The sequence below is a fragment of the Neophocaena asiaeorientalis genome, unplaced genomic scaffold, assembly GCF_003031525.2.
Source record: "Neophocaena asiaeorientalis asiaeorientalis breed wild unplaced genomic scaffold, Neophocaena_asiaeorientalis_V1.1 scaffold77, whole genome shotgun sequence".
Lineage (NCBI taxonomy): Eukaryota > Metazoa > Chordata > Mammalia > Artiodactyla > Phocoenidae > Neophocaena > Neophocaena asiaeorientalis.
Window position 1 is genome coordinate 4,771,430 of NW_020174645.1, and position 12,851 is coordinate 4,784,280.

At 51.1% G+C, this 12,851-nt stretch overlaps 1 protein-coding gene across 1 annotated transcript in view; it reads right to left on the reverse strand.

Annotated features, from left to right (window-relative positions):
- Positions 1 to 12,851, reverse strand: part of DNAH10 (dynein axonemal heavy chain 10) — a 148,662-nt gene that overhangs the window by 567 nt on the left and 135,244 nt on the right. Inside the window, exons 64-77 of the mRNA XM_024758684.1 lie at positions 12,489 to 12,762; positions 10,884 to 10,988; positions 10,320 to 10,474; positions 9,627 to 9,781; positions 7,846 to 8,029; positions 7,027 to 7,227; positions 6,116 to 6,325; positions 5,885 to 5,980; positions 4,967 to 5,138; positions 4,229 to 4,360; positions 3,842 to 4,053; positions 3,583 to 3,750; positions 1,393 to 1,573; positions 315 to 460 (exon numbers count right to left, since the gene is read on the reverse strand). Of these exons, the coding sequence (XP_024614452.1) occupies positions 315 to 460; positions 1,393 to 1,573; positions 3,583 to 3,750; positions 3,842 to 4,053; positions 4,229 to 4,360; positions 4,967 to 5,138; positions 5,885 to 5,980; positions 6,116 to 6,325; positions 7,027 to 7,227; positions 7,846 to 8,029; positions 9,627 to 9,781; positions 10,320 to 10,474; positions 10,884 to 10,988; positions 12,489 to 12,762 (2,391 nt within the window). The remainder of the gene's footprint in view (positions 1 to 314; positions 461 to 1,392; positions 1,574 to 3,582; positions 3,751 to 3,841; positions 4,054 to 4,228; positions 4,361 to 4,966; positions 5,139 to 5,884; positions 5,981 to 6,115; positions 6,326 to 7,026; positions 7,228 to 7,845; positions 8,030 to 9,626; positions 9,782 to 10,319; positions 10,475 to 10,883; positions 10,989 to 12,488; positions 12,763 to 12,851) is intronic.

The following is a 12,851-nucleotide window of genomic DNA, read 5'->3' on the forward strand; positions in this document are numbered from 1 at the left end:
GCCTGCCGTCCACACCGGATGTAGCTACCTTCCGATCCACGCAATGAGCGCAGAATTTCACCAGAAGGGAGGAGTCGCTCCTCAAGCTGGTCTGGGCCACGGCCTCCAACCTTGAACCCGTGCCGCCCCCGGAAGGTTCTGCACACACGCACACGCACGCGTGCATTGTTCCCCCGGGACGTGGCTCAAAGGCTTCCCCCAGCCCTGAAAGGTTAAGAGCCCCTGTGCTAAAAGGCAAGACTCTTGGAAACCACCTGGCGTCTAACTCCAGTCAGAGGAGAAGAGGGGAAACGGGGCAGGCGTCGGCCTCTCACCTGCAGTTTGAGGCGATGGGCTTCAGTGGGGATGATCTTCACGACCGGCAGGTCGACGGCCAGCACCTTGGATGTGCTCTTGATAAGACATCCTTCTTCTACATCCCAGTCAGCGCCTTCTAGATAGAGTCCTGAGACAAAGCATCCTAGAGGCACCAGGAAGAGAGCCGCACTTAGGCGGAGGCAAGTGTCACTCTGCCGATGCGGCAGCTCTAGCAGATGCGCATATGGACAAACAAAAGGGTAACTAACTGATTCTCCTTCCCCATACACAGCCCCCGCCTCTTCCCAAAAGGGGTGGCCACCATTTCCACCCCGCCCACTTTCCTTTTGTAGAGCCCAGATGGGACACCCTGGAGACCCCGTGACCCTCCATATGGCCACAGCGCCACGGAAGAGGGGTGGTCGCCTCTCCCCAGCAATGTGGCATCATGGCCCACAGACTTAACTGGCCTCGAGCCCCAGAGTCAGCTGGCACCATGGCCACCCCAAGACTGCCGGTCCCTCTGAGACCTCGCTGGCCTTCTACAAAGAGGACTGAGCGCTCCACAATGTTCACCGTAAACCCCCTCTCCCTAAGCTAGCTGAAGAGGGCTTTTGTGCTTGCAGCGAGATGTCCTCTAAGACGCGACCCCCCCCGGGAAACCACAGTTTCCAGCCGTAGTTCACAGTCAGTAACCAGTGTCTAAGGGACTTGACGTTATAGCACAATTGAACGGTTCCCACCTGGCCCATCCTGCTCTCTGGCTACCATGCCCCCGGGCCCTCATGGGTTCCAGGGAAGCCACCTGGCGATCCAGTTCTTTCTAACCTAGTAGCCCATTTCCCACAGACAAGCTGGGCGAGTGTGGCTCAGCTCTCCCCTGACATCAGCCCACGTCTCAATGGAAAAACTGGAAAAGAAACATCTGGACTCACCCCCAGAGACGTCAAGCCCCACGTGGACAGCACACAAACATGGCCAGTATTTGCAGCAGTCTGACTTTCCGGGCCCACACTGTGCTCAGCCCTTTTGAGGGTAGCGTGGGGAGGGAGACCCTACATGAGAGGCTGTGAATCCGCAGGGAGCTGGCCGTACCTTGTCCCGCCCGCTCATTCACTTCGTCTGCATCTTGGAACTTGGTCACTTGCGTGAACAAGGTGGAGCGGTCCAGCGGCCAGCCGTTCCTCCGGCAGGTGGCCTGCACCAGGGCCGTGAGGTAGGATTCTGGGATGTGCAGCCCTGAGAGCCACATCACATTGGGCTCACTCTCGGTGACCTGGAGAGAGAAGGCAGCTGGTGAGAGCCTGGGGCTGCCATCCAATGCCAGGGTCAAAGCTGACAAAAGATGTAGTTCACGTTAGGGGCAGGAAGATGGTGTTGGGACAACTGGCAGCCCACTGGGAAAAACAAGCTGGATCACCAAACTCCAGGTGCAGCCAAGATTTAAATATAGAAAATACACCACATGCAGACTCAGCGCTTCCACTGCAGGGGGCGTGGGTTCGATCCCTGGTCGGGGAACAAGGATCCCGCATGCCACACAGCGCGGCCAAAAAAATAAAAACAAAACTAAACTAAATAAATAAACCACAAAACTACAAATCAAATCTCCAGTGAATGTTTTCAGAATCTTGGAGTGGGGAATACAAAACCCAGAAGCCATAAAAGAAAAGACTGATCTATTTGACTACATTAAAATGTAAAACTTTCCTATGGAAAAAATACCACAGAATCAAAACGCTTAAGGCAAGCTGGGGAAATATCTGTAACACCAGCAGACAAAAGACTTAATTCCCTTGATGTACAAAGAGCTCTTAAAAACCAATTTTAGAAGGTGGAGAACTTGAGGGGCTTCCCTGGTGGCGCAGTGGTTAAGAATCTGCCTGCCAATGCAGGGGACACGGGTTTGATCCCACGGAAAGATCCCACATGCCGCGGAGCAACTAAGCCACAACTACTGAAGCCCGCGCGCCTAGAGAAGCCACCGGAGAAGCCTGAGCACCGCAACGAAGACCCAACGCAGCCAAAAATAAATAAATAAATAATTTTTTTAAAAAAGGTGGAGAACTTGATAAAAATGAAATCAAGATACAAAGACAGTTCATAGAAAAACACAAAATGTCTATAAACGTGTCAGATACACTCAGCCTCACCATAATTAAAGAAATACACAACCAACATAGCTGATATTACTTTTTGCCTATGAGGGAGAAAAAGATCCAAAGTATTAAGCACACACCACGTTGCAGAGAGGTGAGGAAATAATCATTCTCGTACGCTGTGGTTTCAAGTTCTCTAGAAAACCATCTGACAAGAGCTGTCAGAATTTAAAACGCACACACTCGGATCCAGCTCTTCCACTGCACCCGTGGAACATACTCACATGAGTCTCCAAAGGCATGTGCCCCAGAGTGGTGTTCATACTAGCAAAACAAAAAATCCAAAAAAGAGAACAAAAAACCAATGGTAACCGCCTAAATATCCATCAGGGGAAAGGATACAGGATATCTGTGAGACGCAGCAGCCTAGAAGGAATGACGTCTAGAGGTACTTAGATGGAACAATTGCCAAGACAGACGCTTAGATGGATAAATCAAGTTGGCCATAGTATGCTTCAAAGTCTTTCTTTTTTTAATATATGTATTTATTTTTGGCTGGGTTGGGTCTTCGTTGCTGTGCGTGAGCTTTCTCTATCTGCGGCGAGCAGGGGCTACTCTTCCTTGCGGTGGCTTCTCTTTGTTGGGGAGCGCGGGCTCTAGGCGTGCAGGCTTCGGTTGTTGTGGCACGCGGGCTCAGTAGTTGTGGCTCGAGGGCTCTAGAGAGCAGACTCAGTAGTTGTGGCGCACGGACTTAGCTGCTCTGCGGCATGTGGGATCTTCCCGGACCAGGGCTTGAACCAAGTTGTTGCGGCACGCGGGCTCAGTAGTTGTGGCTCGAGGGCTCTAGAGAGCAGACTCAGTAGTTGTGGCGCACGGACTTAGCTGCTCTGCGGCATGTGGGATCTTCCCGGACCAGGGCTTGAACCCGTGCCCCCCGCATTGGCAGGCGGATTCTTAACCACTGCGCCACCAGGGAAGCCCCCGAGGAAGGGAGGAAGGAAGGGAGGGGGGAAGGGAGAAAAGGAAAAAAGAACAGATACGCTTGCAGAGTCCGAGACCATTTCCAGAGCACCCAGTCAGCTCCTGACAGAGGTACCGCTGGGGAGGGGAGAAGGAGTCGGGAAGTGGTTTGAGGGGGTCCAGGCCAAGCCTTGAACCAGCAAGCAGACCGCTGCCTCTCACTCACCCACGTCGTGTACTGGCTGAACCTCCGCAGGAAGTAGGGCATCCAGTTTCCGAGGGACTTTAAGGTGTCAGGGGCAAGCTTTCTCCAGATATTAGGGATTTGCCCAAGAAAGAGGGACCTGGCTACATCATCTAATTCACTGCTCATCCCAACTTCTCCAGCCAAGGCCTGTTTATAGAATCAAGAGCAGTCAGGCAAGACTAGCGGAAAACCCAGCACTCCACCGAGGCAGGAATTTGCACTTGAGGAACAGGCTTACCCTCTGAAGTTCAGCCAGGGACGTGGACATCCGTATGACAAGCTTGTTGAAGCGCTGCAGCTCCTGCAGGAGCACCACTGAGGTAGGGGAGGCGGCCATCCCCAGCTGCTTCCTGACCAGGTCCAAGTCAAAGACTTTGGGCATCTTGTTTGCTATGTCCTTGGCCACATGGCCAGTGTAATCATCTCGGCTGATGGCGGTGCTGCATTCCCCTGAAATCAGGACACGTTTCAGAGAGAGCAAGGCATCTGAGCGCAGGACTGGGGTGCCTCCTGGCTCTCAGAAGGGCACCAACAGTACGGAAGCTACCAGAACCCGAAGCAGCACTTTGCACCAATGCCCTTTGTCCCCAGCCCGATGGGCACAGTCCTCTGCGGGGGACTTTACCCGTCTGAGGCTGCAGCTCCAGCAGCTGAGACCACATGTCTCGAGCTGCCTGAGTGTAATACCCAGTCTCAGCGTTGAGGTGTAGCCCAAACACTTCAGGCGTGTTGGCCAGAGGGAGGGCCTCAATGGCTTCTGTAATGGGAGAGAACAGCGGTTACACTGCCGTGCCGCCTCCGATTCCCGAGGGCCCACAGCCTCGGCGTCCCCACACACGCTAGACTACATTCCACCTCTGAGAGGGTGGCGTGCTTTTCAAATGAGAATTCTACACCACCATGCCCAATACAGTCCTGTGTGCATCTTTTTTTTTCTTTTTGCCATGCCTCGCGGCTTGCGGGATCTCAATTCCCCACCCAGAGATCAAACCCAGGCCCACAGCAGTGAGAGTGCAGAGTTCTAACCACTGGGCCACCAGGGAGCTTTCTCTACGTGTATCTTTTATGAAAATGGCTCAGTGACTTCCCCAGGGGCCACTCTGCCCTTCCAGGGAGACTCTGATATATTTACCATCATTCCAGGACAGGAAGTCTGAACTAACTCCGTCAGCTCTGAGGCTAGGAAGAGCCCACTGGGCCCCGCTAAAAGGCATAAGAAAACACCCCCGAGCCGTCAAAGAGTCCCACCAGGGAAGGGGTCAGAAGAAGCATCAAGCCAACCACAGAAACCAGAAGAGCTGAAATGTACGGGCTCCCTTAGAATAAAACATGTACATACTTTCTGATGGCTGAGAAATCTCACCAACAAATTTTTCCTTGACATCCCCCGTGGGGATTTTGTAGTCCACTTCCTTGTTCCGGAAAAAGTGGAATGGCTGGAAAGTATCGAAAAGGAAGTCCCCCAGGTATTCATCCATGTAGATGGTCAGGATGCGCCGGTCAAAGCTGTCGATGGCCCGTCCTCCGTACATGACCTGACATTACAGGGAGTGAGAGCCGGCCAGGACCCAGAACCTACGGGGTGGGCCCTGAGGCCCCGGGCCCAGTGGACAGTCCAGGGTCAAGCCCGGATGCGCCCTTAGAGAGACTCCTGCTGCCCGGCCACTGTACAGCTCAAACCGTGCCGACCTGCACAGGCTTCGGGCCACTCTATACAAGAGGGCTTGTGTGCAGACTCATAGAGCCCAAGGTGATAGCAGTCCTCATGAAATGCTGGGAGCCAGTGTGCAACTGGCCAACTCCCCAAAACACAGCGAACGAGCAAACAAAACAACCCAAGGAGCCAGCAGCCGCTTTTGTCTTTGGAACAGTGATGTCTCTGTCTGAGCCACACACAGGCCTCCGGGGAAGCTTTCCCACGAGCGCTGTATAAGGCCGCGGCCTCCAGAGTGGACCTCCAGGCCCGCCGAACAGAAGCAGGGCTCCCGTGACGTGCCTGAGGCATCCTCAGCGAGGAACATGAGTCCCCAGGGCGATGAGTCCAAACGCCCAGGTGACGGTCGCTCACTTAGGACAAAGAATAACAGGGTGACGAACCGGGGCGCGGGGGGGGGGGGGGATGTTTTACAAGACTCGGGGGCCACGGACCAGGCCACAGCCCAAGGCCTTCAGCTGATGGGCAGCAGCAAGAGGGGAGTCCCAGAAGACTCGGGGGCCACGGACCAGGCCACAGCCCAGCCCACCCCAGGGGGCCTGCAGCGGGTGCCCAGGATGCTCCTACCTCCCCGATTAGGTACTTGAGGCTGCCCCATGGGATCCGAGGGTCGTGCTGCCGGAAAGCTTTTGTTAAGTATGTGTTCAGAATTTCCATGCAGACCTGCAAAGAGGGGGAACAGGCCTGGGTATCCGAAAACCCATAAAGTCCTTCGCACTCTGACTGTTTTCTGAAAACGTGGGCAGGAACAACGAAGGAGGGAGTGTCCCCCGGGAGAGGCAGTAGCCGCCTCTTCACCTGGAAGTCAGACTCGTTGAAGTCGTAGTACACGTTCCACCCGATCTTCCCGAACTTTCTCCTCTCCTGCACCACAGCATGGAAGAACGCCAACACGTAGACCAGGGACTTGAAAGCAGGGTGTGGACACTGGTCCAGCATCTCAGGAGAGATCTTGAAGTACGTGGCTCTCATGTTGAGTTTCAGCCCGTTGGGTGGCTCGGTGACAACCTGTCGGAGGCAAAGACCGATGGTGATGGAAACCCCAGGCCCCCGAGCAGGGCTCTGAAGGGTGTGCAGACTGCAGACGTCTTGGCTTTTCCCTCCGTCCTTGCAAAGCTATCTTCCCTATTCCCAAGGGCCCACGTGAATGAGTTAAAAACTAGACGTTGTTCCAGCTCTGCCCTGACTCATCAAATGACCCCAGGAAGGCTCTTTTAACCTTCTCTGATCCATGGGATCCTCAAATGTAAAACAGAAGTACCTAAGTTTTTCCCTCTCCCTGTCCTGGAGGAAGAGAGAGATGATGAAACCATTCCCCAAAATGTTCCCAGAGACTAAATTAAACAGGGCAGGTAAACTCCTTGAAACTTACACACACAAGCACTCACTCCAGTTCTGCGGGCTGTGGGAGGGCCGGTCATTAGAGTTAAAAAGGATAAATGTGAAGTCCATGAAAACTAACCCAGAAATTGTTTTGAGGACATGCAGAAGTGATAAAGACGGGCCTGGGAGTCAACACTGTCACCCGATAATTGTCACCCTATCCTGGACAGTGCTTACCTCTGAAGAGAGAGGGAGAAATGGAATTGGGAAAGGCGGGGGTGTCCCTGGGGCCCCAACTCTATCCTAAACACACACACGCACACAGCAAAACGGGAGTGAGGTAAGGAACCGAGCCGTGGGCACGTCTGTCTGTCCTGCTGCCAGACCTTCAAGGACTTCTGCAGGATCCCGATGGGGAAGCCCTCAGTGGGGTCCGTGGTGAGCCACAGGCGGAAGTCGGGGTGGGGCTTGGTGATCCTCTCCAGGGACTTCTCCAGATCCTTCAGCCACTTGCCCAGGAGATGGCAGTCCTGCAGCATCAGCCACTGCCCGCGAGCCACCGCCATCTCCAGCAGCTGTAGGGCCACCTGCTCCGACAGAGACAGAAAGGAAGAGTCGGCGTCCCACGGCCACACCACCCTGTGCTCTCCCAGAGACCTGCTGCAAGCACCAGGAAACTACTGGCCACTGCCGCAGAAGCCACAGAGGAGCCAGCGCTCCAGGAGCTACGGAGGGAGCCTTCGAAGAAGCAACCCTTTAGACTTCCTGCGGGGCCACCGGGGTCCGTTGGGCTGCACTCATTGGCCTCCCTCAGCCCCCAGAGCTCCAACCTCGGACTCAGTGGCACCTGCCCCCGGACCAGTTGGCCTTGCCACTGGGGCAGTGACAGCCCTGATCCAAGACGCGGCTCTTGCAAGGGCTGAGGGAGATAAAGACTGGATGTGCAAGGGCTTTGGAAACAGCAGAACACGCTGACGGAACCAGGCTGGGCAATCACAGCAGGTTGGCTCTAGAACTATACTACTGCTCACACTGTCATCGCTGTGACGTTTGATTACTGCTCCGTAGACCGGAAATGCATGGCACTCGTGGGGGGGGTGGGGGCGGTATTCTTGGCTTAAAGCCAAACATTCGTTAATTCATTCCTAACAGGGGCCGGTGACCTCACCCACGTTTAGGGCTTGTTCCCTCCAACAACAATTTACCTTTTCTTGACCTTGACCCATGGCAAGGAATTTGAGGCGGTTCCCTCCAAAACCACTGTGCTCGGCTAATTTCATAAGGTCACTGGCAGGGTCAGAGCCAGGACTCAGGATAAACACAATGGGCGAGTTGGGTGTGCTCTGCTCAAAGATGGCTTCAAAGCTGATCATCGGAGGCTGCACGTACCTGGGGAAAGAAACACGACTGGAAAACGCTCCCGGGAGGACAGCGCAGGCAGGGGCCGGCCAGTCCGACCAGCACTCTTGCTCCCAGTGTCCAGAACCTTCTGACTGTCCCTCTGGTATGGCTCTTTGCTCAGCCTTCCTTGTTTTGGAATCCAGGTTTTACACACATCTCGTTCACTGGATGGTAATAAGCTCCTGGGTGATGGGGACCTCCCCGCACAGCCCAGTACATCCGGCTTGGGTGGTTCAGGAGACCTGTACTGAGCTGCATGCCTCCTGACAAGCCGGCCTTCCAGGTGGACGTGCCCTGGGCACCGAACCCAGAGGTCCCACACCGGCGGCTCCACAGGCGTGTCCTGAACGGCCCGCATCTCGAGATTTTTAAAAACTTAGTTGCCAGCACATAACGATTGGGAGATTTCATGTAGATATCCAAATTTCTAGTTTCCGTTGAAGAGTCAGAGATCTGGGTCCCCGCCGCCACCTGGCATCAGTCAGCAGGAGTTCAGGGGCTGCTGGCCAGGGCTTGACCTCTCCAGTGGGCCCGAGTCCTCGTCCAGCCACGCTCAGTCCTCTCCATCCCCCGCCGGCCGTGGAGGCAGATTTGAGTTTGTCACCCTAACTTACCCATCCGGCCTCGCCCTCGATTCCAGAGCTACCAACACGGGAGCCATGAGGCACGTGTGGTTACTGAGCAGTTGAAGTGTGGCGAGGCCAGACTGAGCCGTGCTGTACGTGTGAGTTCACACAGGATTTTAAAGCCTTGGTATCAAAAGATACGCAGAATATCTCAATCCATTACATGTTGAGATAATAGTTTAATATTTGAGTTAAATATAATTAACTATTAATACATATTATTTATATGATATGATATGATGTATTAATATATAATATAACTTATGATGATTGTTATTAAAATTAATTTTGACTGTTTCCTTTTTTATAAATTTACTTTTTTCATTGACGTATAGTTGATTTACAATGTTGTGTTAGTTTCAGATGTACAGCAAAGTGATTCAGTTATAATATAAATATATATTCTTTTTCAGATTCTTTTCCCATCTAGGTTATTACAAAATACTGAGTAGAGTTCCCTGTGCTATACAGTAGGTCCTTGTTGATTATCTATTTTATATATAGTGGTGTGTATATTTTACTCCCAAATTCCTAATATATCCCTCCCCCTCCCTCTTTCCCCTTTGGTAACCATAAATTGGTTTTCTATGTCTGTGAGTCTGTTTCTGTTTTGTAAATAAGTTCATTTGTATCATTTAATAATTAAATACAGTTACTTATTATTAGTAAATATTATATATAGTTATATATTAATATATTATATTTTATATGCTTATGATAACTGTTATTAAAATTAATTTCACCTGCTTCTTTTTGAATGTGGCTACCAGAAGACTTGAAATGACATATGTCGCTCCCATTGTATTTCTCTTAAACAGCGCTGTTCTAGAGTGGCTACCAAATCATGCTCAAAGGCAGTCCTCTCTGGCCACCCACTGCCATCCGTGAGTCCAGGAAGGGGTGACATTAGATATTCTACCCCACAGAAAGGGCCAAGCAAACACAAACAACTCACTTACTTCTCTCCCACTGTTACAGTCACATAGTCAGTCACGGCCCGATATACCCGATCCACACGGAAACAGCGCAAAATAAGCAACTTCTGGAAAGGGGTGATGTTGTCATCATAACCCAGGGGGAGTGGAAACTGCTCAAGTGAATCCAGGTCATACCACTGGGAAAAGCAAAGAACATTCATGCTGGCGTCAACTGAGAAATGATATAGGCCCCCCTTTTTATGTGAAGGTCCCAAGAGCCCCTGTAAAGGGACGAAATCTACAGGCCACGTCTAGTCAGATCTGTCATTTTCTACCCCCCAAACTCTGAACTTTAGGAAGGGATGGACTGAGTCTTATGGACTGTTGAATTCCCACTGCCCATCAAGGGACATGGTCCAGCCACAGATGCTCAAAGTTTCTTGAATGGATGGATGAATGGATGAATGGATGGACAGACAGACAGAGGCAGATGGACAGATGGATGGATGGACAAATGGATGGATGGACAGATGGAGAGATAGATAGTTCTCCCACAAAACTAGCTGAACTAGATAAAGGAGAATTCCATCCAGGGAGCTAGAGGGCACTGGCTACACTCTGCACGAGCCACTCAGAGGCAGATCTTCACACTCGTAGGGAGTTAGGCTACAGACTGAGTGTGGAGATGACTGGCATGCGGGGAAGGGAAGGAGGAGAAAGAGGACACTTGCTCACCTCCTGCCAGACAGTCAGATGTTTCTCCACATCATCAGGAAGAGTCCCAAAGTTGTCTGGAAACATCTCTGATAAAAGAATGATATCTTCCCATCCCTGGTCGGACAACCAAGCACAGGGTTTTCTCCGTTTGCTTTTCTCCAGGGAAATGTTTCCTAATCACAACAGGAGAAGAGAAGTAAACAGCCGACACCAACACACGGGGAAGAGTAAGCAACTCCATTCCTGGGCTTCCCTCACTTTGGGGGAAAATCCACTTCTCAAAAGGGGGCTGGAAGGAGAAGCGGGTTAGGCTTCCCCTGTCACCGTCCGTAACTCCAGCCAGGAAGCTCTGCGTGGCTTCCAGCCTTGGGGCAGCCTTAAGGCAGAGGCTGGCTGCTCTGAGTTAACTGGAACTATCTCTGAGGCTGGATCTGTCAACTGAGGTATTTACTAAAGCGGTGCTACTGGAAGGCAAGTTTTAAGGAAGGCAAATTTCTGCCGTTGTTTTGGTGAACAAATTCATACACATGTGCAACGTGGGTCCAGGGAGTTGGGAAGCATGAAACGAGGCAAATTCGTTACCTTTTAAGAAGAAATCTAATTCTTCCTGGGGGACTCTCCCCTCTGCTTGTTCTATCTTGATAGTCATATTGAAAGAAAAAAGTAACTTGTGCCTCTCAAACAACCCTGAAGAGAAACAACAGACGGGTCTGGATAAAACAAATGCATTTAAACACAGGGTTTCTCATGCACACCACGCTTAAATTTCAGAGAAATGAACTGAAGCACCTCAACTGTACAGTCAGTTGCATTTAGCCGTCTTTGCATTTGGTGTCCGTGAACACCTGCGTGCAAAAACTGTGAGCTCAATTGATACGTCGTGCCCACAAGTGCAACGGGCAGTGACCCTCGCTCGTACGCATCTGAAATGGTCACGTCTCCGGGCAGCACTTACCACGCCCTCGTGGGAAGAGGAGGGGGGGTGCCCCCCCCCAGCAGATGAAGGACCGTACAATGGAGGTTCAGAGCCACCTTCTGAATGAAGTGCTGGTCGTTTGCCTGACTCAAAGCACAAGTTCTTACAGTGGAGAAGAGGTATTAACAAACTTTCTATAAAGGGCCAGAGAGTAAATTGACTCGGCTTTGCAGACTAGACAGTCTCTGTCATAACTACTCAAATCTGCCATTGTACTGTGAAAGCCGCCATGGACGATCCGTATAGAAACGGGTGTGGCTGTGTGCCAATATAACTTTATTTACAAAAGCAGGCGGTGGGACAGATTTGGCCCATCTCTACTGCAGAGTAAGCCCATTCCATCAACACACTCTTTATGGATAGGAAGACGCAAAACATTAGAGTTCTTTTTTTTTTAACAGAAGAAAAAAAAACATGTAAGTCAAAATGTGTGATGTGAATTCTATCTTATACGTGTTAGAAGGGTTGGTTACTTAAGTGAGCCCTATAGGATAGCCCTCAACCTGTTTCCTGCCCAACACAATTTTGAGCTGTGTCCCCCTCAAAATCTATAAGTTGAAGCCTTAATACCCAGTACCTCAGAGCTGGAGACAGGGCCTCTAAGAGGTGATTAGGTTACTCAGCCATAAACAAGAATGAAATCATGCCACTTGCAGCGACATGGATGGACCTAGAGATTGTCATACTGAGTGAAGTAAGTCAGACAGAGAAAGACAAATATCATATGATATCGCTTATATGTGGAATCTAAAAAAAAATGGTACAAATGAACCTATTTACAAAACAGAAATAGAGTCACAGATGTAGAAAATAAACTCACGGTTACCAAGGGGGAAAGGGCAGGAGGAGGGATAAATTGGGAGATTGGGATTGACATATACTGTATATAATATATACACTACTGTATATAAAATAGATAACTGATAAGAACCTGCTGTATAGCACAGGGATCTCTGCTCAATACTCTGTAATGAATCTAAAAAAGAGTGGATGTATGTATACGTATAACTGATTCACTTTGCTGTACACCTGAAACTAACACAACATTGTAAATCAATTATACTCCAATACAAATTAATTTTAAAAAATAAAATGAGGCTGTTAGGGAGAGCCCCCATGCAATCCCAACTGGTGTCCTTATAAGAAGAGGAAATTTGGACACACGGACAGAAGCGCACAGAGGTCCTAAATCGGTGCGAACAGGTGCTCACCTATGCAGCCATAGTTATAGATGTTGAAGGTCAGCGTGTCCATGATGTTCCTTAATCGCTTCAGAAGAATGGAGTCAGGCAGCGACTTCTTGAGTGACAAGCGGAAGACCTCCAGGAAGGCGATCAGGGAGTGCTGGTACATGGAGCTCACCAGGGCCATCTCCGACAGCGCAAAGAACAGGATGGCTCCCCTCCGGGCGGCTGGCCGGTAGCCATCCCGCAGCCTGTCGATGTCCAGGGCTGTCTTCTCCGCCAGCTTGAGCTTCTCTGATACCTGAAGAAGAGGTGCACGCTGCCACTTACAGCCGAAACCAGGAAGACGTACGAAACAGGCGAGAAAGTAAGAAGGCGGAGGGCGGTGGG